Genomic DNA, 25,988 nt, shown 5'->3' with positions numbered 1-25,988 from the left:
CCAGGATCTGAATTTGGTCCGGATGGAGGGGGTCAGGAGGTTGGTACCAGCAGAGCGGAGGTTGCGGGTGGGAGTGTGTCTGGAGAGGAGGTCAGCCAGGTAGGATGGGGCCAGGTTATGGAGGGCTTTGTATGTCAAGAGGAGGATTTTGTACTGGATTCTCTGGGGGATGGGGAGCCAGTGAAGCTTGTAAAGGACGGGGGTGATGTGGTCACGGGTCCGGGAATGGGTGAGTAGACGGACAGCGGAGTTCTGAATGTATTGGAGTTTATTGGTGATTTTTGAGGGTGAACCATAGAGGAGGCTATTGCAGTAGTCCAGACGGGAGGTGATGAAGGCGTGGATGAGGGTTTCTGCAGCCGTGGAGGAGAGGGATGAGCGGAGACGGGCAATGTTTTTCAGGTGAAAGAAGGCTGACTTTGTGATCTGTTTAGTGTATTTGTCGAAGGAAAGGGTTTGGTCAAAGATGACGCCAAGATTCCGGATGTGAGGGGAGGTGGATACTGGGATACCGTCGATGTTGAGGGCAAAGTTATGGGTGGATTTTGTGAGCGTTTTTGGGCCAATGATGATTATTTCAGATTTATCACAGTTAAGCTTGAGGAAGTTGATTTGAAGCCAGGATTTTATTTCAGTGATGCAGTTTGTCAGGATAGAGTGGGTGTCGGTGGAGACGGACTTGGTGGAGATGAAAAGCTGGATGTCATCGGCGAAGCAGTGGAATTGGAGACCATGACGGTGGATTAAGTGACCGAGCGGGGACAGGTAAAGGATGAAGAGGAGGGGGCCAAGAACTGAACCTTGGGGGACACCTTGGGGGAGGGGAGCAGTGGGGGATTTGCAGTTATTGATGGAGATGAACTGGCATCTGTCAGAGAGGTATGATTTAATCCAAGAGAGGGCAGTGCCGGTAACGTTAAAGGTGGATTCAAGTCGGGTGAGGAGGATAGTGTGATCGATGGTGTCAAAGGCAGCGTATTTTGAAACAGTACGGTCCATTTCCTGGAGGAGATGAGATCTGAGCACCCATTGATGCAAAAGCTAATGCCGAATTGTAATTCCGGATATTGTCTCGGAAGTTGCGACATTTTCCATCGTCACCCTGATAAAGTTGTTGCAGTCGAGCAGGTATGGCAAATAGTGGAGGCAATTTAACTTTTCCCTTGGAACAACACAGTGTAAATCCATCCCCTTGTCCTGTTGATTCATTTGTGAAATGGTGTGCAGAACAGTACACACATGGTGACGTCATTGGACCGCATTTATGCTCTTGAACAATATTATCGGATACTTCGGCCGGATTCATTATGGCTGCGGTTGTATATGTTTGCTGAGCACTCCAACGTCTTTGTTGCTCAGCATGCCGTGCGAGTCTGTGTTGGCGTTCATCGACGGTCTCGTTCTCCCTCCTCATCGTTGTTGCAGCAGCATCCTGTGCGAGTCTGTGTTCACGTTCGTCGAGGGTTTCGTTCTCCCTCCTCATCGTTGTTGCAGCAGCATCCTGTGCGAGTCTGTGTTCACGTTCGTCGAGGGTTTCGTTCTCCCTCCTCATCGTTGTTGCAGCAGCATCCTGTGCGAGTCTGTGTTCACGTTCGTCGAGGGTCTCGTTCTCCCTCCTCATCGTTGTTGCAGCAGCATCCTGTGCAAGTATGTGTTCACGTTCGTCGAGGGTCTCGTTCTCCCTCCTCATCGTTGTTGCAGCAGCATCCTGTGCGAGTCTGTGTTCACGTTCCTCAACTGTCTCGTTCTCCTGTCTCATTCGTTTTCTTGCTGCAACCTGTTCAAGTCTGCAACTCTGCATTGACGTTCGACGACGGACTCGTTCGCCCTTCTCATTCGTTTTCTTGCTGCATCCTGTTCAAGTCTGCGTTCTTCATCGACTGTGTCATTCATTTTGGAAATGGAAGTTTCCACGCAACGCATGAATTGTCACGAGTCAAGAGGAAGTGTCTCGAAAGTGTATCAAGGCTCAAGGGTATCAAGAGGAAGTGTATCATCAAATGACAAATAAATTACATTGTGAAAATTAAACATTTCAAATAAACCTATTTAAAGTGTATGCGCAAATAACTAATAAATAAAAAAAACGAAGAAATACCTCTCGGTAATTTCCTGAACCATATTTTACTTCCGGCTAATAATGTTGAATGAAATAAAAACGAAGAAATATATGTCGTTTTGTGACGACTGTCATCAAAAGTAAACGGTGAATTCACTCGGTTTATTCGGTTCGGCTCGGTTCATTCGGTTTAAAGAAAAAGCGATAATGTAGAAATGTTGCCGTCTGTGTCATGTTGGGCGGTGTATGATACTTGTTGGCTGTTGGGCGGTGATATATTTCCTGAACCGTATTTTACTTCCGGCTAATAATGTTGAATGAAATAAAAACGAAGAAATATATGTCGTTTTGTGACGACTGTCATCAAAAGTAAACGGTGAATTCACTCGGTTTATTCGGTTCGGCTCGGTTTAAAGAAAAAGCGATAATCATAATGTAGAAATGTTGCCATCTGTGTCATGTTGGGCGGTGTATGATACTTGTTGGCTGTTGGGCGGTGATATATTCCCTGAACCGTATTTTACTTCCGGCTAATAATGTTGGATGAAATAAAAACGAAGAAATATATGTCGTTTTGTGACGACTGTCATCAAAGGTAAACGGTGAATTCACTCGGTTTATTCGGTTCGGCTCGGTTCACTCGGTTTAAAGAAAAATCGATAATGTCGAAAGGTTGCCGTCTGTGTCATGTTGGGCGGTGTATGATACTTGTTGGCTGTTGGGCGGTGATATGGTGTATTTTTAAAAATATATCTCTGCGTTTTCCCGCGTTGCTGACACCGAGTCTAAAACCATGATGGTGAGTTATATTGGAGATAAAGGCGTGAGAGAGACTCAATGGCCTTGAAGTTACAGGCGTTTGAGAATTCATTTCGTTCTATAAACGGCAACTTTCATCGGATTTTCTTCTCGTTTTTTTTTCAACCGAGTCTAAAACTATGTTAGCGACTGTGAAAAATGAAATTATATATCGAATTTTTAATATGTATCGACACATTGCCGTCGGTGTCATGTTGGGCGGTGTATGATACACCATGATGTGCTTTTTAAAAATATATCTCTGCATTTTCCCGCGTGTGTGGAATGTTCTCAATTATTGCTGACACCGAGTCTAAAACCATCGATAAAAATGAAATCATATGGTGAGTTAGATTGGAGATAAAGGCGTGAGAGAGACTCAATGGCCTTGAAGTTACAGGCGTTTGAGAATTCATTTCGTTCTATAAAGGGCAACTTTCATTGGATTTTCTTCCCGTTTTTTTTCAACCGAGTCTAAAACTATGTTAGCGACTGTGAAAAATGAAATGATATATCGAATTTGATTTGAAATAAAATTGGGAGAGAGAGCAAGACACCACGGGCCTACAAAACAGGCCTCAAAGCTATGCGAGTTAATAAAATGGTGGATATTTGTTTATAATTATATGAAGCCACTCCCAGAATGGGTGGAGCTACTCTGCAAACCGAGTAAGCCACACCCCGGACAGACACCCAACAGACAGACAGACAGACAGACAGACAGAATCATCTACGGCTATTATAATATATATATAATAATATATATATATAATATATAATATATAATATATATATATATATATATATATATATTGTCGCGTCCCCGGGGTTAACACCCCAAGAGGACGAATGACCGAAACGAACTTTAACGTTTTACTTTACTTGAATTTTTTTGAACTTCAACTTGAACTTTAACTTTTTTTACTTGAACATTTTTTAAAGGTGTACTTCAAACTTTTTGCGCGCGGTGGAAGGTTCGAAGTCTTGCCTGATCCGACGGCCGACACTGGGTTAATGTAAACCCACAAACAAAGAAACGAAACAAGACAATTAATTTAAAACCAATAACTAATGATTTATTGAAAATTATTCAAGCACAATAAAAATGTTGAGATAAAAACATAATAGTAATTGGGTAAGGCGAGGGACCCTCCATCCGGACTCAATTACAGACAGGGAGAAACTAGAATGCCACTCAGAAGAGAGCATACCTCCACCTGGTTGGCCATATCACTCAATGGTGAAGAATCACTTTAAAAATTCTACTAGCTGGATCTGGATCTTCACCAAAATTGAATCTCTTCTTCCTTGTCACACGCGCAACCTGTGCAACAAGTTTCGTCCAAATCCGTCCACAACTTTTTGAGATATCCTGCTATGTATCGTTTTTGGCCCATTCTCCCAATGGTGAAGAATCACTTAAAAATTCCATTAGCCGGATCCGAATCTGGATCTTCACCAAAATGTAATCATTTCGTCCTTGTAACATGCACCACATCTCTGCCAATTTTCGTCCAAATCCGTCCTCAACTTTTTGAGATATTTTGTTCACAAACAAACGGACAGGCAAATGAAAAATCACTCATAGAGCAACACTTGGCAAAAGAGAACAAAGTAGAATGGCACTCAGTAGAGCATCCTTTTGCCCCCAAAATAATTGGTGGTTCAATTCAGTGACCTGATATGCAAATCGTCTTCAAATTTAATTTAATCGGATGAAAATTGACAATTTTAGAAATTTCGCCTTTGTTGACCTGTCCTATGTTGACCTCAAAAATAGTGGGTTGTTGAATTCAGTTCGCTAATATGCAAATCCTATTCAAATTTCAAGTCAATCAGATGAAAATTGAGGATTTAGGAATTTGAAAAAAGTGGTTGACCTTCGGTCTGTGTTGACCTTGTGACCTATGTTGATCTCAAAAAATAGTTAGTGGTTGAATTCTGTTAACCAATATGTAAATCCTATTCAAATTTCCACTCAATCGGATGAAAATTAAGGATTTTAGAAATTTGACAAAAAGGGGTTGACCTTTGGCCTATGGTTGATCTTTTGACCTCAAAAATATATAGGATTTGGTCGGACCACGAACGCTTCCATTTGGTGACGTTTCGTGAAGATCGGTTTAAAATTGTGATCTGTAGGCACGTATAAGTGAGCGGACAGAAAAACACACACAAACCGGAGTGATCAACATACTTGTCAAAAAAAAAAATTTGGCCAAGTAACAAACATACAGGGGTGAAAACATAACCTCCATCCACCTTTGGTGGTGGAGGTAATTATTTATTAATATACCTGCTGATCAGTATAGCATCATGCTTAAAATTATCTGCATGGACTGAACTTCTTTTCTGAATTATAGATGGTAAAACCCCATAATTGTGCATGAATGAAATGAATGAATTATGATGAACGACAGTGATGTCAAGGTGTTGCTGCTGTAGGACTGAGAAGATATAATTTTCATCTTTATTCCCAACTGCAAAACTGTGTCCTAACAGTGATGTAGTAAGGCAATGGAAAATGTATTAATGTGGGAGACGACATTGCTTGTTATGCTACACTATGTTATGCTACATTGCTACACTATGGGAGACTATGCTTGTTGGTCACAAATCGTACAGCAATGGCAAAGAGGGGAGGAGGGGTTGAGGACTTTTGGGGTGTGGTGGTTGAGGAGGTGTGGACAGATAGGAGGGGTGTGGGGGGGGGGAGAGGAATTCCCCCAGGTGAGTTTTGAGGAGTTGTGGTTGGGAGGGGGCTTTTTGAAGGTTGGGGTGGGCAGTGGGTTTGGAGGATTACATTGTGGAGGGGATTTCGGCTTGAGGGGTTGGGAGGGGAAGGTTGAAGACTTGTTGGGGGGGGTTGAGGTTTTGAACTTGGGTTTTGGGAGAATGGTTCATCACTTGGGGTTTGTAAGTGGGCGGGGGGGGGGGGGGGGGGGACTTAAGGACTTGAAGTCACATTTTACACTGCACAAATGTTCCATGCATCCCTGCTGGTATATATTATATACATAAATTATGCACATCCCATTTTTAAGGTTTGGTGGTGGGCTGTGTCCTTGATGAGGACTTGCATTCTTGTTCGGCAAAGGTGTGTGTGTGTGTGTGTGTGTGTGTGTGTGTGTGTGTGTGTGTGTGTGTGTGTGTGTGTGTGTGTGTGTGTGTGTGTGTGTGTGTGTGTGTGTGTGTGTGTGTGTGTGCAACTTGTATTGCAGCTCCTTGACACCATATAAAAAACAACCTTTGAGGTTTCGCGGGAGGGGCTATATGTTTGCTCTCAGTCTGTCTGTCCCACCTGTAGTTTTCCATACTTTATTTTCCCCATACCTTTTAACATATTCAACTGAAACTTGGTACATGGCTTTATTATGATGAGTTATAGAACAAGTCCGAGTTTCAGGGCGTTTTGCCTATTTTCTAGTTATGCCCTTTTTGACTTAGAAAATATCACATTGGTAGGAGACATATATTGCAAAGCAATTCTCGTTTTTGGTATTTTCTTGCTTCCTTTATACTCATCTTACATGACAAGTTTTGTTTATAATGTGGCAGGTTTGCCCTTTAACCATCACACTGTAATTTCTCACATGTGGGTGTTCTTTCTTTCTTTTGTTGGTATCCTTGATAATTTATGCACACACCACCAGGTGATATAATTAAACTCGAAATTGCCAGGTTTGTGTGAACTCTGATAGATCTGCCTGCTGTGTAATTTTTTGAATGACTTTTTCGTTCACGCACCCCCTGTTGTGGAGGCTGCAATTTCAACCCAATTAGTAAGTCACCCCATAAAATTAATTTTGCTTGAGATTGTCTGGTAGATCAATGAATGACCTTTTCAAAAATTCCTAATGCACTTCCAATAGGAGAGACGTGTAGAATCATTGAAAACCAAAATATAGGGGCTTGGTAAATAAATAGATGGTTGAACCCAATTGTAAAGACGATGCCAAACTATTATGTAGGGTCTATTATGTTTAAAATCTAAATTTAAATTAAAATCTAATTTTAAATTAAAATTTAATTTAATTTAATTAAATTAATTTTAAATTAAAATTTAATTTTGAAATTTAATTTAATTTAATTTAAAATTAATTTAATTTAATTTAATTTAAATTTAAATTAAAATCTAAATTTAAATGTTTAAAATCTAAATTTAAATCAAAAAGTAAAATAATTTATTATGTAGGAGGTGGTAAGTATTAAATTGGTGGAAAGGTGCAATTGTAGATAAATGGCAGATTGTGCTACCAAAATTCATGACAAAATGAATATTTCTTATTCAATGTCATTTGTAAGCACACACTGTCAATGTACTTCTCATTGTATGCACATCACATATACAGTGCCCTCCATAAGTATTGGAACGGTGAAATCAAATTTGTTATTATTGCAATATACTCAAGAAATGTTGGATTTTAGATCAAATTGGAAGAGGCCAAAAAAAAAAAAAGCCAAGCAAAAAAAACCGAGCAAGAGTACAGAAGGTCAGCTTATATTTATTGGTATTTCTATGCATATATTGTTATGTGGAAGGAGGGAGGAAGTCTGTCGGTAGACTGTGCTAAGTTTAGTATGGTCCGTTTCGAGTAACACTTAGATTGCCATGTAACGGACCTGCCAGGTTAACTTGTTTGTTACACGTGACGCTGGGAAGGCAGCGTATGTAATTTATAGACAGGGTAGATCTTAATTTGTGAGCGTGAACACCTCATGTGGTAGGTGAGGCTAGTAGGCGAGAACTTCTCATGAGAAAGACACATCTGTCTGGCCATCACGATCTGTCTGGCCATTGTGTGTCAGCCATGGTGATGTTATGTGCTCTGGAGACTGAAGTGCCATCCTGCAACTATTTTAATAGGCACCACCCCAGTGGGTGGGATGGCCAGATCAGAGAACTCTGCCTAGGAGGAGGGAATAACGAGAGAGACCTTGCTTGAGGAAGGACAACAAGGGACTTGGAGACGAAGAAGAGGCCGCGTTGTTCAGAGAGGAGATCACAAAAGCTTCGTGTGGAAGGAGGACAGGCAAGCTGATCACAGAGTTTTGGAGTGGACTAAGTGTGGCTTTGTCTCTTGGTTTGTTCACTCAGAGTGTTCACAAGCTCGGTTCACCCTGTGTTGGTGGAGGATGGAAGAAGAGGACTGAGAGCACCTCCAGGAGGGCTTGCTTAAAGGACAAAGGGGTCCACTCGGCCTGGTTGAGGAGTTTGATCATCGCTGGCATTTCACAACAAACACCATCTTCATTGTGTTTGTTTTGGCTCTTGGAAGCTATTGTTTCGCACCTGGATCCCAAAATGGTCTATTTTGAGTCAGGCGTCCATCCTGCGCATCAGATAAGGGAAGTCTTGCCTGCAATTGTTTTGTTGCACGAATGTGATCTGTAGCACCCAGTGGATTAAGAATTACTTTATTTCTCAATCATTGTACATACGTTTGAATATCCCCATTTGCCTCTTTGTGTTCATTTGACTCTCTTGGTTCATTCTGTTTCTGTTTATAGCATCTTGTTACCCTCTTCCCTGTTTTCTTGACAAATAAACCCTTTAAATGATAAGAAAACCAGTTACAGCAATCTGTCTGCTTTCTGTGTGCATGTGTTGCCATTATTTTGGCCCAATTGAATGCTCCTTGGAGAACAGATTAATTAATTGATTTAGAATTTTGGAAAGAAAAGAAGAAGAAAGAGAAATGTAGCTTGGAGAAAGAATAACTTAATTAATTAATTTAACGCAATGCAATAAAATATTGTTCGGACTATCTACGAAGTCTAACTCGGCATTGAAGTTCCTGTTTTAACTGGAGCTTCAGATGTGACAATATGTTTTACCATTGTAGAACAATAGCACTTTTTACATTCAGTCCCCCCCATTTCAGATAAGCATAAGTATTAGAACAGACAAACTTAAAGTAAATTAAAGTAGTGTAATACTTAGTATTTGGTCGCATATCCCTTGCATAAAATAACTGCACCAATTCTGTGACCCACTGACATCATCAAACTATTGGTATCTTACTTTGAGATGCTTTGCCAAGCCTTTACTGCAGCCATTTTCAGTTGGTGTTCGTTTTGGGGTGATGCTGACTTTCTCCTCTTTCACAAGTGAAATTCATGCTACGTTTCATTTAAATCAGGAGATTGACTTGGCCAGTCTAAAACGCTCTGCTTTTTCCCTTTGATGAACACCTTGGTTGCTTTGGCAGTGTGTTTTGGGTCATTATCTCGCTGCATGGTGAAGCACCGCCCAATGGGTTTGGAGTCATTTTCTTGTACCTAAGCAGACACAATGTTTCTGTACACTTCCAAATTTATCCTGCTGCTGCCATCATTAGTTATATTATCAATAAAGATGAGTGAGCTAGTTCCAGGCAGCTATACAGGCCCAAGTCCCAAGCCATGAAACAGATGAGGTAGTATGCTTTGAATGAGGTAGTATGCTTGAATCTGCAGTTCCGTCCTTTCTCCACACTTTTGCCTTTCCATCTCTTTTCTAAAAGATTTATCTTGGTCTGATCTGTCCATAAAATTTTGTTGCAGAACTCCACTGATTCACCTCTGTACTTCTTGGCAAATTCTAATCTGGCCTTCTATTTTGGTGCTGATGAGAGGTTTTCATCTTGCGGTGTAGTATTTGCAATTCTGCTGTCAAAGTCCTCTGCGAACGGTAGATTGTGAAATTTTTTACCCCTGTACTCTGGAGGTTGTTGCTGATGTCACTGACAGTTGTTTTGGGGTTTTCTTCACAGCACTGATGATTTTTCTGTCATCAACTGCAGGTGTTTTCCTTGGCTGACCTGGCTGTTGTCTACTGCTAGGGTACACTCGTGGTTTATTTATTTTTCAGAATATTCCAAATTTTTGTATTTGCTATGCCCAATTATTTGCTATGGTTAATATGAATACGCATTGCGTAGAGTGAGAGCTTCGTCGACAATGGTCAGTCGATCGAGTACGCAGCCCTCGCAAACATCTGTAGGCCTAGCTAGGCTAGGTTGTTTGATCTTGGGCTTAGAATTAAAATTCAAATTAATTTTATTGAATGGATAGATTGGGATAGAATGCAGGACTTACCTACTGTAGGCTATATCGTCTAGACTTCTAGTCGACTGGACCAGGTACGTAGGTCCGACTGGCAGGTACGTACTGAAATCGGTGTACCTGGCTCAAATGAAGTCGGTGTAGCTGGCGGAAAACTGAAGCCAGTGTAGCTGGTGGAAAAAAAAAGTCGGTGTAGCTGGCATAAATGATGAGCGGTTTCGAATTCAAAATCTGTTCTGTACAGTACTGTATTGTAATTTATTGATTTTAATCACCAGGTGAAAATAATTTATCGGTCGCGCCAGACCAAAGCAAGATCACGTGAGCAAGATGCTTTTATGAAAAAGCGAACAATAAACAATAAATGAATAAATGAATTCATATATATATATATATATATATATATATATATACGTATATATATATATATATATATATATATATATAATATATATATATATATATATATATATTGATTTTAATCACCAGGTGAAAATATTTTATCCGTCGCGCCAGACCAAAGCAAGGTCACGTGAGCAAGATGGCGGTTCATGGAAGGGACAAGATGGCGGATCATGGAAGGGACAAGATGGCGGATCATGGAAGGGACAAGATGGCGGATCATGGAAGGGACATTTTGAAATGACAACATGAAATTTTGTTCCCAAGGGAATGGGGAAAAATTAGAATTTTTTTTTTTGTGAAATTTGAAATGAAAGTGAAATTTTAAATGGATTTACATATACATACAATTGGCATAGAGGTTCGCTTACGAAGCTCTCTATAATTTCAATCTTGTGTTCTTTCAGCTTCCAAATTGCTTGATTTTCTTTCAGACAGTTCTCTGGTCTTAATGTGTTTATGCCGACTGATTCTAAAGGCAGACTCACAAGGCAAAAGCAAAGGCTACAGCCAAGACTAGACATTGACAGCTCTTTTATGTGTGAACAATCAATGCAACAAGATACACCTGCCAGTCATTTTTTCCAATACTTATGCTTACCTAAAATGGGGTGGACTGAACATAAAAAGTGCTATTGTTCTACAATGGTAAAACACATATGCCTAGAGATACCAAGAAGTAAAATCTGACCTTCTGTACTCTTGCCTCATATTCATCTTTTGATCTCAATTTTCTTGATTATATAGCAATAATAACAAATTTGATTGCATTTTTCCAATATTTATGAACGGCATTGTATATATCATATAGCCTTTGACATGAATGGTTCATATTTGAAACTATTCGAATCTGCTATTTGACACGTGTTTAGTTTCAAAGGATACCTTTAATTTGACTAGTCTTTATAAGCAGCGAATATTTATTTTGAAAGGAGGGGCAGGGGGTGGCGCGAAGATGTGACTTCCTTTGGCGCAAAACCACTCATATTTTCCATCTGTTTGTTGAATCTCTCTCTCTCTCTCTCGTTTTGCTTCACTTCTCCATTAAATATATTTATTTTGTACTGTCTTTAAGCAAAAGGAGAATTTTATTCAGCCATATTTTCTTCAATTCTGACTCGTAGCTTTTTCTATTCGCATCAAAATCATGGCAGCTCTGAATTCAAAAATACTCCCGATAGCCTGACAGGTTTTGGAAACTAATGTAATTCATTTTTTTCTACTCCGCAAATGCTCTGAGTCGTTAGGGCGCTGCCTGGAACACAGGACGGTTTGATTATGATATTGAGAATCTTCTTTGAGGTTTGGGCGTCCTTTGTAAAACCATTCCCCATGACATCACTGTGGTCCATTTGTTATCAAAGACCGCAAAACTCCTTTGATAAATCAACTGTTTAAAGGTGTTCTGTGGGTAATCGGTTAATTGTAAATCTGGCATGGTGTCATTGTTGAAGGAGCACAAAAGTTACCTTTGCAGAAATATTACATAACTTGGTCATTTCTGATCAAGCTAAATAAACTGTGTAGGAATTTTTCAAAATATATTAATCTTTGCTTTTGCTTTTCACCACAGAAACCCAGCTAAACGATGGGGTCGAGAAACTGGAATATGACCTTCCCGCAATGTCGACACCTGAAAACATCCTTCCGGAGGAGATTAAATCTTCATCTGAAGGTTGTTCAGAAACAGAACAAGATAAGAATATGAGAGAGCGCATTAAAGCTTTCTTTGTAAATCTGGAGATCACACCGACTACCATGCTGGATCAAGAAAGGCAGAAAATGGACGTATCAATGGTGCAACAGATCCAGAAGTTACGAGCTCAGGATGAACAGCCATATGGTCTGCGCTGCGCCCTGCTGGTCAGGCATGCCTTACGCGACCCCTCAACGCAGCCTTTCCTTAAGCGGAGTAGGATCTCCTGCACGTGGGCTGGGACAATGGAGTGCTCAGGTTCTTCAAACTCTGTTCCAGGCATTTCAGATGACTTTATGGATATATTGGTGCAAAATTTAAACTAAATCTGCATCCTTTTCATCTTTTGTTTTTTTTAAGAGGGCAAACATTATGTTGACCATTTAAATTTATTGACTTCATTGGTCTGCAATAAATGTTTAGATTGATTAAAAATATTTTGCAATGATGTTGATCTAACAATGATGTTGTTGTTGTTGTTTTTTAAACAACCGTTTTCCCTTACAGCGGTAACTGAACAGGAGTTTATTTGACGAAAGGTTAACCTTCGGTGCTGACGCAATGGTTTAGCTCCTAAAAGGGTGGCGCCACTGTTCTTTAGGTCCTGGAAGGTATGTATTACTTTAGTCGTGATAGCTTTCTGGTGAAAAATATCATCGTTACACCTTTATGACTCCTACCTTTCATAATATTTGGTTGAATATTTATGTCGGAGGTTATATCTGCTTTAACTATAATATTTCAAACCAATGTAGAAGACAGTACTGGCTGGCAATTTCAAAGCATATGGTAATATGTCTCACAAAGATTTGCCATGCTCCTAACAAAGGAATGGTCCAACATCTGCCACCCATGGAACTGAATCTTCTATGGGTCATCATAAATGGGTCCAGCAGGTCGGTATATCATGCCTGATCTGTGCACAAGTTGTAATGCACAGCTGAGCTTGAATATCGCCAGCGGAGGTGTTGGAACAACGGAATTCAATCACAGTTGGAATGGTGGTCAAAGCTGAAGACGGTGCAGGATAAAGACAAATCGCCACTTCTGGATCGATACTTTTTTTTATCCTTTAGCAGTGAATTTCCCGACATGTGCCCCAGTGAAATGAACTGGGTAAACAAGTGAGAGCAATTAACCCAGACAAAGAGCCACCCAAATGGATGGTCCCAGGATCATTTCTATGAAAATCAAAACACTCCTCAACAGGAACTTCAATGAGCTATGTAGGCCTGCTGTCACGCTATGGCAGGAAAAAGAAAATCCTTGAAACATGATAAACAAGGATGGAGATAATCGAAACATTTCATTAAAGCTCTTGTTTTATTATAGTACCTGCTGAATAGGTGATACATTTCCCCAGCATCATAACTGTGTTCATTCATTCATTGATTTCCTATGCAGCCTGTGGCTGGGAGCGCATCTATGCTGCTGATGCAGTGCCCATGTAAGTTTGAGCCAGAATTCGTAATTTGTTCTTGGTGCTGGCGATAGCTCGCCTAATTTTCGTGAAGGACTCCTTTAACGCCCACCAACTAATGCTGGCAGACAGGATGCCAGTTTAACATCCATCTGAGCGACGGCACACACGTTGATACCTTGCCTAGCCTGCGAGATACCAGGATGATAGTTTATAGGTTGTCGGAGATTCAATCAAGCCCAGGCTAGACAGCTGAAACTCGAGTGTGAAAACCTCTAGAGTCCAGATCATCCAATCAGCCCCATAACTGTGTTGTTAATTACTCCCGATGCTCTCTATTCGCAAGTGTAGAGATTATATATATATATATATATATATATATGTATGTATATATATATATATATATATGCGGACATGCATGGCGATGACGTCATGTTGTCCGCTCATTAGGTTGGAGAACCAGATTACAGATACCATTATTAGTAACTCCCAACCGCAACCAGGTCGACTCCATATGATGAGTGGATACCAGAGATAACGTTACCGTGTGGCAGGCGGTGCTTATCGCTCCCAGCAAGGTGCAGCAGCAGCTGTATGGGACACCTTGCTGGCGGTTCTCCACTGATGATATGAAGGTCGCATAGTGACTGATATAAAAACCGAAAGGTTCACAGAGTTACAAGTGTATGGAAGCCTCACTGCGTTGCCCTGATGAAGCCCCAACAAGGGCGAAACCAGGTCGGTAACTATGAGTTTTGCATGCACTTGTGACAGTATCTGGATTTATAATCCGTAATGACGCACTGCTAGATGGTTCCTCTGGAGCTTTGCAGGCAATGCGGACATGCATGGCGATGACGTCATGTTGTCCGCTCATTAGGTTGGAGAACCAGATTACAGATACCATTATTAGTAACTCCCAACCGCAACCAGGTCGACTCCATATGATGAGTGTATACCAGAGATAACGTTACCGTGTGGCAGGCGGTGCTTATCGCTCCCAGCAAGGTGCAGCAGCAGCTGTATGGGACACCTTGCTGACGGTTCTCCACTGATGATATGAAGGTCGCATAGTGACTGATATATATATATATATATATATATATATATATATATATATATATATATATATATATATACATATACAGTGCATTCAGAAAGTATTCAGACCCCTTCACTTTTTTCACATTTTGTGATGTTGCAGCCTCATGCTGAAATCGTTTAAATTCATTTTTTCCCTCATCAATCTACACTCAATACCCCATAATGACAAAGAGAAAACAGGATTTTAGAAAGTTTTGCAAATTTATTAAAAAGAAAAAACTGAAATATCACATTGACATAAGTATTCATACCCTTTGCTATGACACTTGAAATTTAGCTCAGGTGCCTCCCATTTCTATTGATCATCTTTGAGATGTTTCTACACCTTGATTGGAGTCCACCTGTGGTAAATTCAATTGATTGGACATGATATGGAAAGGCACACACCTGTCTATATAAGGTCTCACAGCTGACAATGCATATCAGAGCAAAAACGAAGCCATGAGGTCGAAGGAACTGCCTGCAGACCTCGGAGACAGGATTGTGTCGAGGCGCAGATCTGGGGAAGCCTACAAAAAAATCTCTGCTGCATTGAAGGTTCCCAAGAGCACCGTGGCCTCCATAATTCGTAAATGAAAGGAGTTTGGAACAACCAGGACTCTGGAGCTGGAACTGAGCCAAGAGCTGGCCACCTGGCCAAACTGAGCAATCGGGGGGGGGGGGGGGAGGAAGGGCGTTGGTAAGAGAGGTGACCAAGAACCCGATGGTCGCTCTGGCTGAGCTCCCGAGATCCTGCGTGGAGATGGGAGAAACTTCCAGAAGGACAACCATCACTGCAACACTCCACCGATCTGGGCTTTATGTCAGAGCGGCCAGATGGAAGCCTCTCCTCAGTGAAAGATTGATTTTAATCTTGGTTTCATCAGACCACAGAATCTTGTTTCTCACAGTCTGAGAGTCCTTTAGGTGCTTTTTTGCGAACTCCAAGCGGGCTTTCATGTGTCTTTCACTGAGGAAAGGCTTCCGTCTAGCCACTCTGCTATAAAGCCCAGATCGGTGGAGTGTTGCAGTGATGGTTGTCCATCTGGAAGTTTCTCCCATCTCCACGCAGGATCTCGGGAGCTCAGCCAGAGCGACCATCGGGTTCTTGGTCCTCTCTCTTACCAACGCCCTTCCCCTCCCCCCCCCCCCCCCCCCGATTGCTCAGTTTGGCCAGGTGGCCAGCTCTTGGCTCAGTTCCAGCTCCAGAGTCCTGGTTGTTCCAAACTCCTTTCATTTACGAATTATGGAGGCCACTGTGCTCTTGGGAACCTTCAATGCAGCAGAGATTTTTTTGTCGGCTTCCCCAGATCTGTGCCTCGACACAATCCTGTCTCTGAGCTCTGCAGGCAGTTCCTTCGACCTCATGGCTTGGTTTTTGCTCTGATATACATTGTCAGCTGTGAGACCTTATATCGACAGGTGTGTGCCTTTCCAAATCATGTCCAATCAATTGAATTTACCACAGGTGGACTCAAATCAGGGTGTAGAAACATCTCAAAGATGATCAAGAGAAATGGGAGGCACCTGAGCTCAATTTCAAGTGTCATAGCAAAGGGTATGAATACTTATGTAAATGTGATATTTCAGTTTTTTATTTTTAATAAATTTGCAAAACTTTCTAAAATCCTGTTTTCTCTTTGTCATTATGGGGTATTGAGTGTAGATTGATGAGGGAAAAAATGAATTTAAACGATTTCAGCATGAGGCTGCAACATAACAAAATGTGAAAAAAGTGAAGGGGTCTGAATACTTTCTGCATGCACTGTATATGCTTCCAGTTGCTGCAGTCTTAGTTCCACATAATCTCATCCGCATTACCCTTGCACAGACTTTGTCGTGGAAGAATCTGGTATCAGATTCACAAGCTTCCATGAACTTGGCTTAGTTTAGGAAGTTTGATTAATAGTTCATCATTTGCTTTACAAAAGCATCTCGAAACCTATGCTACAGTTCAAAACTGCATCTTACCCTTCCTTTGGAGCTGGTCAGGTTACCAAAGTACAGAGTGATAAAAATGTATGATGTGCACAGTGAAAAGGTGATGCTCCTTTGTCACCTTTGGGATTGACATGGACACAATAATGTATTCTACAAGGCCGACTCGCGTTCACAACTCTGATGTGGACAATGGCTCAACACCATATTGTTCAAACCATCTCAGCATCTCCATTTCATTGGATCCGTTGTCGAACTCGTTTTCTAAAGCCTCGCAAGGGCTTACAATGGATGTAGAAAGGTAATGCGAAGGGAAAAAAAAGAAAAGGTTTAATTTGGTTATTTTTCCTCTCCGTCTGCTCCGTATGCACAACACACGGGTAGTGACGCGCTCTGCCCCCCTTCCCCCTCCAATACTGGAGAGTGCATTTAAAGCGCTTCCCGACGTTTCGAGCTCCATTGCCTGCTGGTCATCTCACTCCCTTCGCTTCCCAGTGCTCTCAAATATTCCCTGTTTACGAAGCCCAGCACGTTGGCATTTTTTCTTCTTCTTCATTCGCGTCCACCTTCACTAGCAAGCGATTGAATTTTCTGTTGCTCTCCCATTTCGATTATCTGTAGCCATGAACGTGTTCTTGATCCTCTGCTTCTTCCTCTGCATCTGCTGCGGTAAGCACTGCACATGGCGCTTCCCTGGCCTAGAGCCTTTCGTCGTTTTCTCACATTTCCTCTGCAGGGTGTTGATAAAAAAAATACTTCGATGCATTTAATACTCGCACGGTTGGTCCTCGCACTTTTTTTTTTACGCATTTGATGTTATGCAACGAGCGTTGATCGAATTGGAGCTTGATTGATTTTTTACGAACCGTACTGCATCTTGGGTTGTACGGGACTGCAGATGAATCATAAAACGCGTCGCACTCCATTGCAAGTGCAATGCCCTGAACCACACACCAGACATAGTTCAGCACATTGTACTCGCAATGTAGGGCAAAAATAAATTGTACTAAAAAAAAAAAAAATCAAGAGAGGAGGGTTGTTGCAAAAGACTTCACATACTCTATTGTGATATGGAATCTGCACGACTCAGACGCTCGAACCGGTCCTTTCCCAATAGCCCTAGTGGAGGTGCATGACATACACAGTCAAGGTTAGCGAGTCCTTTATGGTGCAGTGCATGTGAGAGATGCCTGTGAAAGGCAATTGCTTCGCTTCTCCGTACCGTGTAAACGCCGATTTGCTCGATGGGCCGCAGATTCGCAGAAATATCAGTCCCACGAATGTGAAATCCCTCGCAAAGGAATCGCATCGAACCTGCTGTGCCGACCAACCGACTGTACACAGCATCCAAATTTATTGTTTCTTCCAAGACGACTCTATATCGATCATTTAACTGCCAACGATTGATTATTTCACATGAACCGTTCAACACATTTTTTTTATTACTATTTTTTTACACTTTAACTTAAAATATAATTTCCAGCATGAACTCGCCTAAAATGACCTTTTTGTGCATGATGTAAAGCCGCAATTGCTATTGATGCAAAGTGCAAAAGTTGCATTCGTATTCCACTATTATTGTCTACGATAATGATGCTTATTAAAATCATTGTAATATTTTTATTCTTATTCTTATTATTATCTATGAATGAATTAATACGTCTCACCCTTTGTTCTGTATAGGGATTGCTGTGCCTGTCGGTAAAGGAGATGACAAGGCAAGTTTATCGGTGTATTCACCTACGATGCCTTTGCATTTATTTGTATACATGTATCTGCTTGAGGTTGGATCTTTTATTGTGGTATTGCAATTGAGCACCTGCATAAACGTGATTTTATATATAGATGTATGTATGTATGTATGTATGTATGTATGTATGTATTATGTATATATGTATATGTATATATGTATATATGTATGTATATATGTATATATGTATATGTATATATGTATGTATATACTGTATGTATATATGTATCTGTGTATATATGTATGTGTATATATGTATCTGTGTATATATGTATATATGTATATATGTATGTATGTATGTATGTATGTATATATGTATAATGTATATATGCATATATGTATGTATGTATATATGTATATATGTCTATATATATATATATATATATGTATATTGTTGCGGTTTTGAGTTTTGGTAACAGTCAGTATAATAAAGGTTAAATTTCCCCCTCATAGTTAGTCACACAACAACATGTAGCCTCGCGATAGTGTAATTATCTCTTAGTATTTGTGAGCATAGTCCTTTTCCTATGTTAGTTCTGCGTTGAGTAGAGTAAGGAGAATAGGTCCTTCTCCTACTTCCATTGCCTTATCCCGCCTCCATTGCCTCATGCCTCTTTGTGCTGCCTTTGGTTCTTTTGGCGCGAATTAACACGAGGCAGGCCTAGGAGGGTCATGGCGGGACCGAATGAGGGCAGCAGAGGAGCTGACGGTAAGCGCGAGCCGCCAATCAGGGCTCAGAGGGTGTGGCGGCAGCACTGCCTCACAGGGCGTGGTTGGAAGGTTCGAGAAGGTTCGCGGCATATTGATATAAGTGGTTGCGCAAAGGCCCCAGGGGCAGTTGAGTTCCACGACCAATTGAGGTACGAGGACTGAGTTGGCATCTAGCAGGGCAGTGAGTTACAGCAGTAGAGGACTTTGAAAGATACGGGATCGGTGAAAGACGCGCATGAACCAGGATCACTCGTATGAAAGTGACGCTCGGTTGAGCTTGAAGCCGAGCCGCATATAGCGCATTGAGTTACGCGAGTGATAACGCGCTGTGTAATGGCCAGCCATGCTGAGAGACGCGTACTTTTCCTTCCTACCTCATCGGCTGCCTTTTGTTCGGGAGACGCGCTACGAGGATCCTTCCACCGTCTGCTTGCCATCTTCGCGGGACGTGCTGGGACCGTGGAGAGCCGGATGGGGCCGTTCCTGGACAACCAGGCCGGCGCATTTGGCCTGAACATCAACCTGCCTGCAATTCCCTGTGTGAGTTTGAACGGGCCCGAGTCTGGGCATAAGGATAAGACTGCTTAAGTGCTGCTCTGTGTCTCTGCTTCTACCGATCATTGTACCTAATATTGGGAATAATAAGTAAACCTGTGTTCTTCCTTCCATTTGATCGTTCTTGTGATTTCCTCATGGACTAAGCGTGGTACGAATAGAACCGCTCTAATCGGGGACCAATATTTAACGGTGACTGCACGGACCACGTGTTACGCAATCCGCTCGGTGTACTCAAATTACACGTGGCTCGTGTGAGGCTTGGTTCCCCGCTTCAGTGGCGGCGTGGGTATTTAGGTACGAGCGAGACTTGGTCCCAAAACCCTACCTTGCGTTTGCCCGAAAGAGGCGTTTCAAGTCTCTCGGTTCCGCCAAGCCCAGAACGAACAAGGGGCTTAATCCCCCCTTGGTAAGGGTAAGAAGAGCGGCAGAGAACCGTAACAATATATATATTGTTGCGGTTTTAGAACCCACACTTGTTGTAAATAAATAATCACTTGTAAATATGACATTAAAGGTTAAAGGTAGCACCCTTAGTTAGGCCACAGCAACACATAGGCCACCCTGGAAATTCCAGTTATTTCATTATTATGTGTTTTAGTTAAGGCCGTGTTTCCAATCGTTGAATCTGCGTTGCATCAGTCAAATAAGGAGAAGGCCCTTTCACCCATTTTGCCAACCTCTCTCTCCCAATTCTATTACGCGCCTTGCCAGCAGCGTTCGCTCAGGCACCGCCATTGACCATGCGGTCGGTTCGAGGAAAAAGGGGGCGGGATGCCAAGAACAAGGTGTGGCCCGTCAACCAGCCGTCAAAGGTGTGGCCGGTAAGCCCCCCACCAGCCAACCAGGGCTGATGTAAGATCACTGACGGGCGTGGCCTTTGTGGAGCGCGGAGTGATCTTGGCTCGCGTTATAAAAGCGCGAGCGCAAAGCCGTTTTACGGGCTTGAGGACTGCGCACGCTGGCAAACGGACTTCTTTTGGGGGGCTGCGCGGACACGGCTGATTGAAAAGGTCTATTGGGAAAGTCGCTTGTTGAAGGACTGCTTTCTATGGTACTGCGCAGAAGAACCTTTGTAACGGGACTGATCCAGTAGCGCACATTGCATAAGGACTCACTCGCTGGCGTTATAAGAGAATCTTGGAGAGGGTGTGTTTGGCACAGCCATACAATTATTACATACGCTGAAGCATCCCAGCCCCCCACCCCGCTATATGTAAGTTCCGCTCGCGTCCAACGATACACGCGAAGCTGCCTGCCGGGTTTCGCCCACTGGACGGAGTCGACTGGAGCCCGGACCATCTACCTGGACCTTCCACCCTACCAGCTACAATCCCCGTGTGAGTGCGTACGTTTGTCTGGGGTCGTAAGTTAAGACTGCGTAGTTAAGACTGCCCTGTCCTGCTTCTTCTTCGTCTTCCTGTACGTTCTTTCCTTTCGTCTTCTTTTTTGGTTTGTAAATAAATTATCTTGTTCTTTCTTGGTTTTCCCTAATGCGATCGCATCCATCCTTTCTATCAATTGAGTACCTGTGGCACGATTAGGAACCGCTCAGAATCGGGTTAGTCATTGTTAACGGCCTGAGTCGCGACTCGCTTCGCTCGGCGTGTCCACTAACGCCGCGGCTCGGGCGGGGCTCATTTCCTCGCTTCCCGGAAGGCGCTGGTAATTAGGTAATAGGAACAATTCGGCCTACCACCCTATTCAGCGCTGACCGGAAGTGACGTCATAGCTCCAGGACTTGGGATGGCCAGCTTAAAGGACAAGGGGATTAACCCCCCCTTGATAAGGGGGAGCGCCGACCCCCGAATCCGCAACAATATATATATTGTTGCGGATTTGGGGCTCCCCCTTATCAAGGGGGGGGGGGGTTAATCCCCTTGTCTTTTAAGCTGGCTGTCCCCCAATCCTGGAAGCTATGATGCTCCTTCCGGTCAGAATTAGCTAGTGTGATTGGTCAATGAAGTCCCAAATACCTACTTACTAACCCGACTGTAAAGCAGGGAAATAATCCTCGGCCACTCACCTCGGCGCCTCTTCCTCTTTGCTCCTCCTCCCCCACCTGCAAACTATTTATTTGGTTAGCAAGCACGTCATCACGATGTGAGCACAGACCTTGTACCAATTCCAACACCTCCTCCTTTATTTCCTTCTTCGTCTCCCTTCGTCTCTTTTTAATTTCACTCACCCTTCTTCGACTTCCTCTAACTTTTGTTTCACCTCTTCTATTTCCCGGTGCGCCCCCTCAATTTCTTCTTCTAAGGCCACCTTGGTCGTCTCTGTATGCCTTCTGACCTCCCGTTCCCTCATCTCCAACGCCTCTACCACCTCGTCCAACCTCTTTGTCAGCCCCTCGTGTACCGTCTGACATTCTTTCTTCGTCGCTATTAGTTCTTTCTTTATTTATTTCTGCGTCGCTTTCAGCCCCCCTATCACAGCTGTGTTCTTATCGACTTGCTCCCCCAACTCCTTTTGTCCCACTGTCAGCTGTTCTACTCCTCGCGTCAACTCCTCTATGCCCCCCTGTAATATAGCCATACTCTTTCTCACCTCTCTCTCCACGCGCTCCTCACACTGCTTTACCTCATCGCGTACCCCTCTGACCGCTTCGCTCACCCCGTGCCTTATATCCTCCCCCATCTCTCCCATTTCCCTGGTAGATGCCGCCCTCATCTGTTCCAAATCATTCTTTTGAGCGTCCAATTTGCTTTCCAGCCCGTTTTTGACCTCCTCTATCTGATCCCCCATTCGTTTGATTTCCCGGGCGGATTGATCCCCCATTTCCCTCAATTTGCCTCCCATCTTGTTTTCTAACCCCGTTAACCCATTCTTCACCCCCTCCATTTGGTTCTCCTGGGTGGCCATCCTATTTTCCAATCCCGTTAACCCGTCCTTCATTTCCCCAATTTGGCTACCCACGTCCTCCAATTGGCCCCCTAATTTGCCCTCTAATCCACCCATTCTATTTTCCAGATTATTTAACCCTTCTTTCATTTGGCGAAACCATCTCTCTTCGCTCCAGGGTGGATGTATCACTTTGGGCGTCCAACTTTGCCATCATTTGAATCATAAAGACTCGCATGTATTCTGGCATCTCGGGCTCGGCTGCCGCGGCCATGTGCGAGGCGCCGCCATTTTGTGCGCCTGCAACCCCCACTACCGCACGTCCTTCATTACTTTCCTCCTCCCTCTCTCCCAATTGTTCCCTGGGGTCCTGGGTTGCCTCTAATTCTTCTTCTATTTTCCCCACCGGCATCTGATCGCCTTGATTATCCATGGCACGATTTAATTTGGATATGAATAAAAATTTCGGCCGCTGGTAATTTTGACCAAAAAATTTTTTAATATAAAAAATTTGGTTCGGGTCCAATCCCACTCCTGACACCAATTGTTGCGGATTCGGGGGTCGGCGCTCCCCCTTATCAAGGGGGGGTTAATCCCCTTCTCTTTTAAGCTGGCCGTCCCCCAATCCTGGAAGCTATGACGCTCCTTCCAGTCGGAATTAGCTCGGGTGATTGGTCAATGAAGTCCCAAATACCTACTTACTAACCCGACCGTAAAGCAAGGAAATAACTCCCGCTCGAACCACGGATAAGATGGAAATTGCCGAGCGGTTAACAATTCGCGGCCCGAGCCATTAACAAAGACTAACCCGATCCTGAGCGGTTTCCAAATCGTGCCACAGGTACTCAATTGAAAGAAAGGACGGAGGCGATCGGATAAGAGGAAACCAGAGTGTAGGAAGAACAAATAAGGGTTTATTTATTATGTACAAAAACCCAAAGAGGAAACGAAAGGAATATACAGGAGGAAGAAGAAACAAAAGGACACAGGGCAGGCTTACCTATACAGTCTTAACTTATTACGACCCCAGGACAAACAGACACACTCACACGGAATTGTAGTGGTAGGGGAGGATGGTCCAAGCAGATGGTCCAGGCGCTGGGATCCGGCTCCGGTCCACTCCAGTCCAGGCTCCGGTTCCGCGGGCGAAACCCGGCAGGCAGCTTTGCGCGTATCGTCGGACACGAGCGGACCTTACGTATCTCGGGGGGACTGGGATGTAGCGTACGTAATATGTAGCTCGTGCCAGCTCTCTCTCTCTCTCTCTCTCTCTCTCTCTCTCTCTCTCTCTCTCTCTCTCTCTCTCTCTCTCTCCGATCAATGGCTCTTATCACAGGCAGTTCGTGCAATCAGCGCCTTTCCTCACAAGTCCTTTACAATCAATCGTCCCCTGCGCAGTCCGTAAAAGGGCGTCGCGCTTGCGCTTATAAATCGCGCTTTGAGATCAATGCGCGTACTTTGAAACCACGCCCGCCAGCGAGCTCACCTCAGCCCTGGTTGGTTGGCGAGGGCTCACCGGCTCCGCCCTTGACGGCGAGTTGACAGGGCCACGCCTCGTTCCCGGCGCTCCGCCCCCTTCTTCCTCGAGCTTGACCGCGTGGTTAATGGCGTTTGTTTGAGCAAACTTCAGCTCAACACAGCAAACGCTGCTGGCAAGCGAAGGCGCATAATAGAATTGGGAGAGAGGTTGGCAAGGAAGCGAATGGGGCCTATCTTATTTGATTAATGCAATGCAGATTCAACGATTGGGAACACGGCCTTATCTGACACATAATAAGGAAATAACTAAAGTTCCTATGGTGTCCTACGTGTTGCATATGGACTAACTATGGGTGTGACCTTTAACCTTTTAAATGATGGAATATTATTTACAAGTATTATTTACAAAGTGAGGGTTCTAAAAACCGCAATATATTTACCATATATGCAGTATATGTGTAAATATATATATAAATATATATATTTATATATATTATTATATATTGTGTATATATGTGTATACAACAATAAATAAATATATTTACCATATACAGTCACGTGAAAAAGTAAGTACACCCCATGTAAAATTTTGACTTTTTCAACATATTTCAGCATACAGCTATTTGATCTTCATTTCAACAATATTGATAGATAAAGGTGATATAATATAACAAATACCATGAAACATTTACATTTTGTAGTCCATTGTATAATATAAATAAACATAAATGCAAATTTCCCATGTGGAAAAAGTAAGTACACCCCCACTTTTATCACTACTTCAAATAACTAAAATTAGAATCAGGTGCACCAGCTCAGGTGCAAGTGATTAGAACATCATTAGAGAGGATCTTGGAGGAACCTGTCTTATTTAAACCTCAGACATTTAGTTTGGTTTGCTCTTTGTTGTTGAAGTGTGCGGCGTCACCATGCCTAGATCAAAAGAGCTCTCTGAGGCCTTCAGAAAGAAGGTTATAGATGCCCACGACTCTGGGAAGGGATTTAAAAAGATCTCCAAACAATTTGAAATCAATCATTCGACTGTCCAGAAGATCATCTACAAGTGGTGAAGATTCCAAACAACTGCCAACTTGTTCAGGCCAGGCCTCCCCAGCAAGTTCAGCCCCAGGGCAGACCACAAGATGCTGAAAGAAGTCTCTAAGAACCCCAGAATGTCATCACGGGATCTACAGGTAGCTCTTGCCATTGTTGATGTCAAAGTGCAAGTGTCCACCATTAGAAAGAGGCTGCACAAATTTGATCCACACGGGAGGTGTGCTTGGAGGAATCCTTTGCTGTCCAGAAAGAACATCAGCGCAAGACTAAAGTGTGCCAATGAACACCTAGGCAAAGACCAGCACTTCTGGAACAATGTGCTCTGAGCAGATGAATCAAAGTTAGAGCTATTTGGCCACAGTACCAGAAGACATGTTTGGCGAAAACCAAAGACATCATTTGACCACAAGAACCTGATACCAACTGTAAAGCATGGTGGTGGAAATATTATGGTTTGGGGCAGCTTTTCTGCATCGGGGCCTGGGCAGCTCACCATCATAGAATCCACTATGAATTCCTCATTGTACCAGAGGGTGCTTGAGGATAATGTGAGGCCATCTGTCGGGAAGTTGAAGCTCAACCGAAGGTGGACCTTGCAACATGACAATGACCCTAGACATACCAGTAAATCCACCAAGGAATGGCTGAAAAGAAAGAAATGGAGGGTTCTGGAATGGCCAAGTCAAAGCCCGGATCTAAATCCCATCGAGATGTTGTGGGGGGATTTGAAACGAGCTGTGCACACAAGAAACCCCTCAAACATTGCACAGCTGAAAGAATTCTGCTTGGAGGAGTGGGCAAAAATTTCTCCCAGTCGATGTCAGAGACTGGTAGACAGTTATAAGAAACGCCTACTTGAGGTTGTTTCTGCCGAAGGAGGCAATACCACCTATTAGAGTCAAGGGTGTACTTACTTTTTCCACATGCGAAATTTGCATTTATGTTTATTTAAATTATACAATGGACTACAAAATGTAAATGTTTCATGATATATGTTATATTATATCACCATTATCTATCAATATTGTTGAAATGAAGATCAAATAGCTGCATGTTGAAATATGTTGAAAAAGTAAAAACTTTACATGGGGTGTACTTACTTTTTCACGTGACTGTATATATGTGTGTGTATATATATATATATATATAT

At 42.8% G+C, this 25,988-nt stretch overlaps 2 protein-coding genes and 1 long non-coding RNA gene across 5 annotated transcripts in view; 2 read left to right on the top strand and 1 right to left on the bottom strand.

Annotated features, from left to right (window-relative positions):
- The window catches only part of LOC137435546 (uncharacterized), a 46,178-nt gene extending 33,714 nt beyond the window's left edge, over positions 1-12,464 (top strand). For both annotated transcript variants that reach the window (XM_068129440.2, XM_068129445.2), the window contains one exon: positions 11,880-12,464. In XM_068129440.2, the coding sequence (XP_067985541.2) occupies positions 11,880-12,328 (449 nt within the window). In that variant the 3' untranslated portion in view covers positions 12,329-12,464. The remainder of the gene's footprint in view (positions 1-11,879) is intronic.
- LOC137435567 (uncharacterized) overlaps positions 1-25,988 on the bottom strand; it is a 58,758-nt gene that overhangs the window by 14,163 nt on the left and 18,607 nt on the right. The gene's annotated exons all lie outside the window — the stretch shown is intronic.
- LOC137435533 (uncharacterized) overlaps positions 16,896-25,988 on the top strand; it is a 37,957-nt gene continuing 28,864 nt past the window's right edge. For both annotated transcript variants that reach the window (XM_068129428.2, XM_068129419.2), the window contains exons 1-2: positions 16,896-17,112; positions 18,127-18,161. In XM_068129428.2, coding sequence (XP_067985529.2) covers positions 17,067-17,112; positions 18,127-18,161 — 81 coding nt within the window. In that variant the 5' untranslated portion in view covers positions 16,896-17,066. The remainder of the gene's footprint in view (positions 17,113-18,126; positions 18,162-25,988) is intronic.

This window comes from Myxine glutinosa, chromosome 1 (assembly GCF_964187855.1).
Source record: "Myxine glutinosa chromosome 1, kmMyxGlut1.1, whole genome shotgun sequence".
Lineage (NCBI taxonomy): Eukaryota > Metazoa > Chordata > Myxini > Myxiniformes > Myxinidae > Myxine > Myxine glutinosa.
The sequence above is the reverse complement of the archived record's forward strand: the minus strand, read 5'-3'. Positions and strand labels throughout refer to the sequence as shown.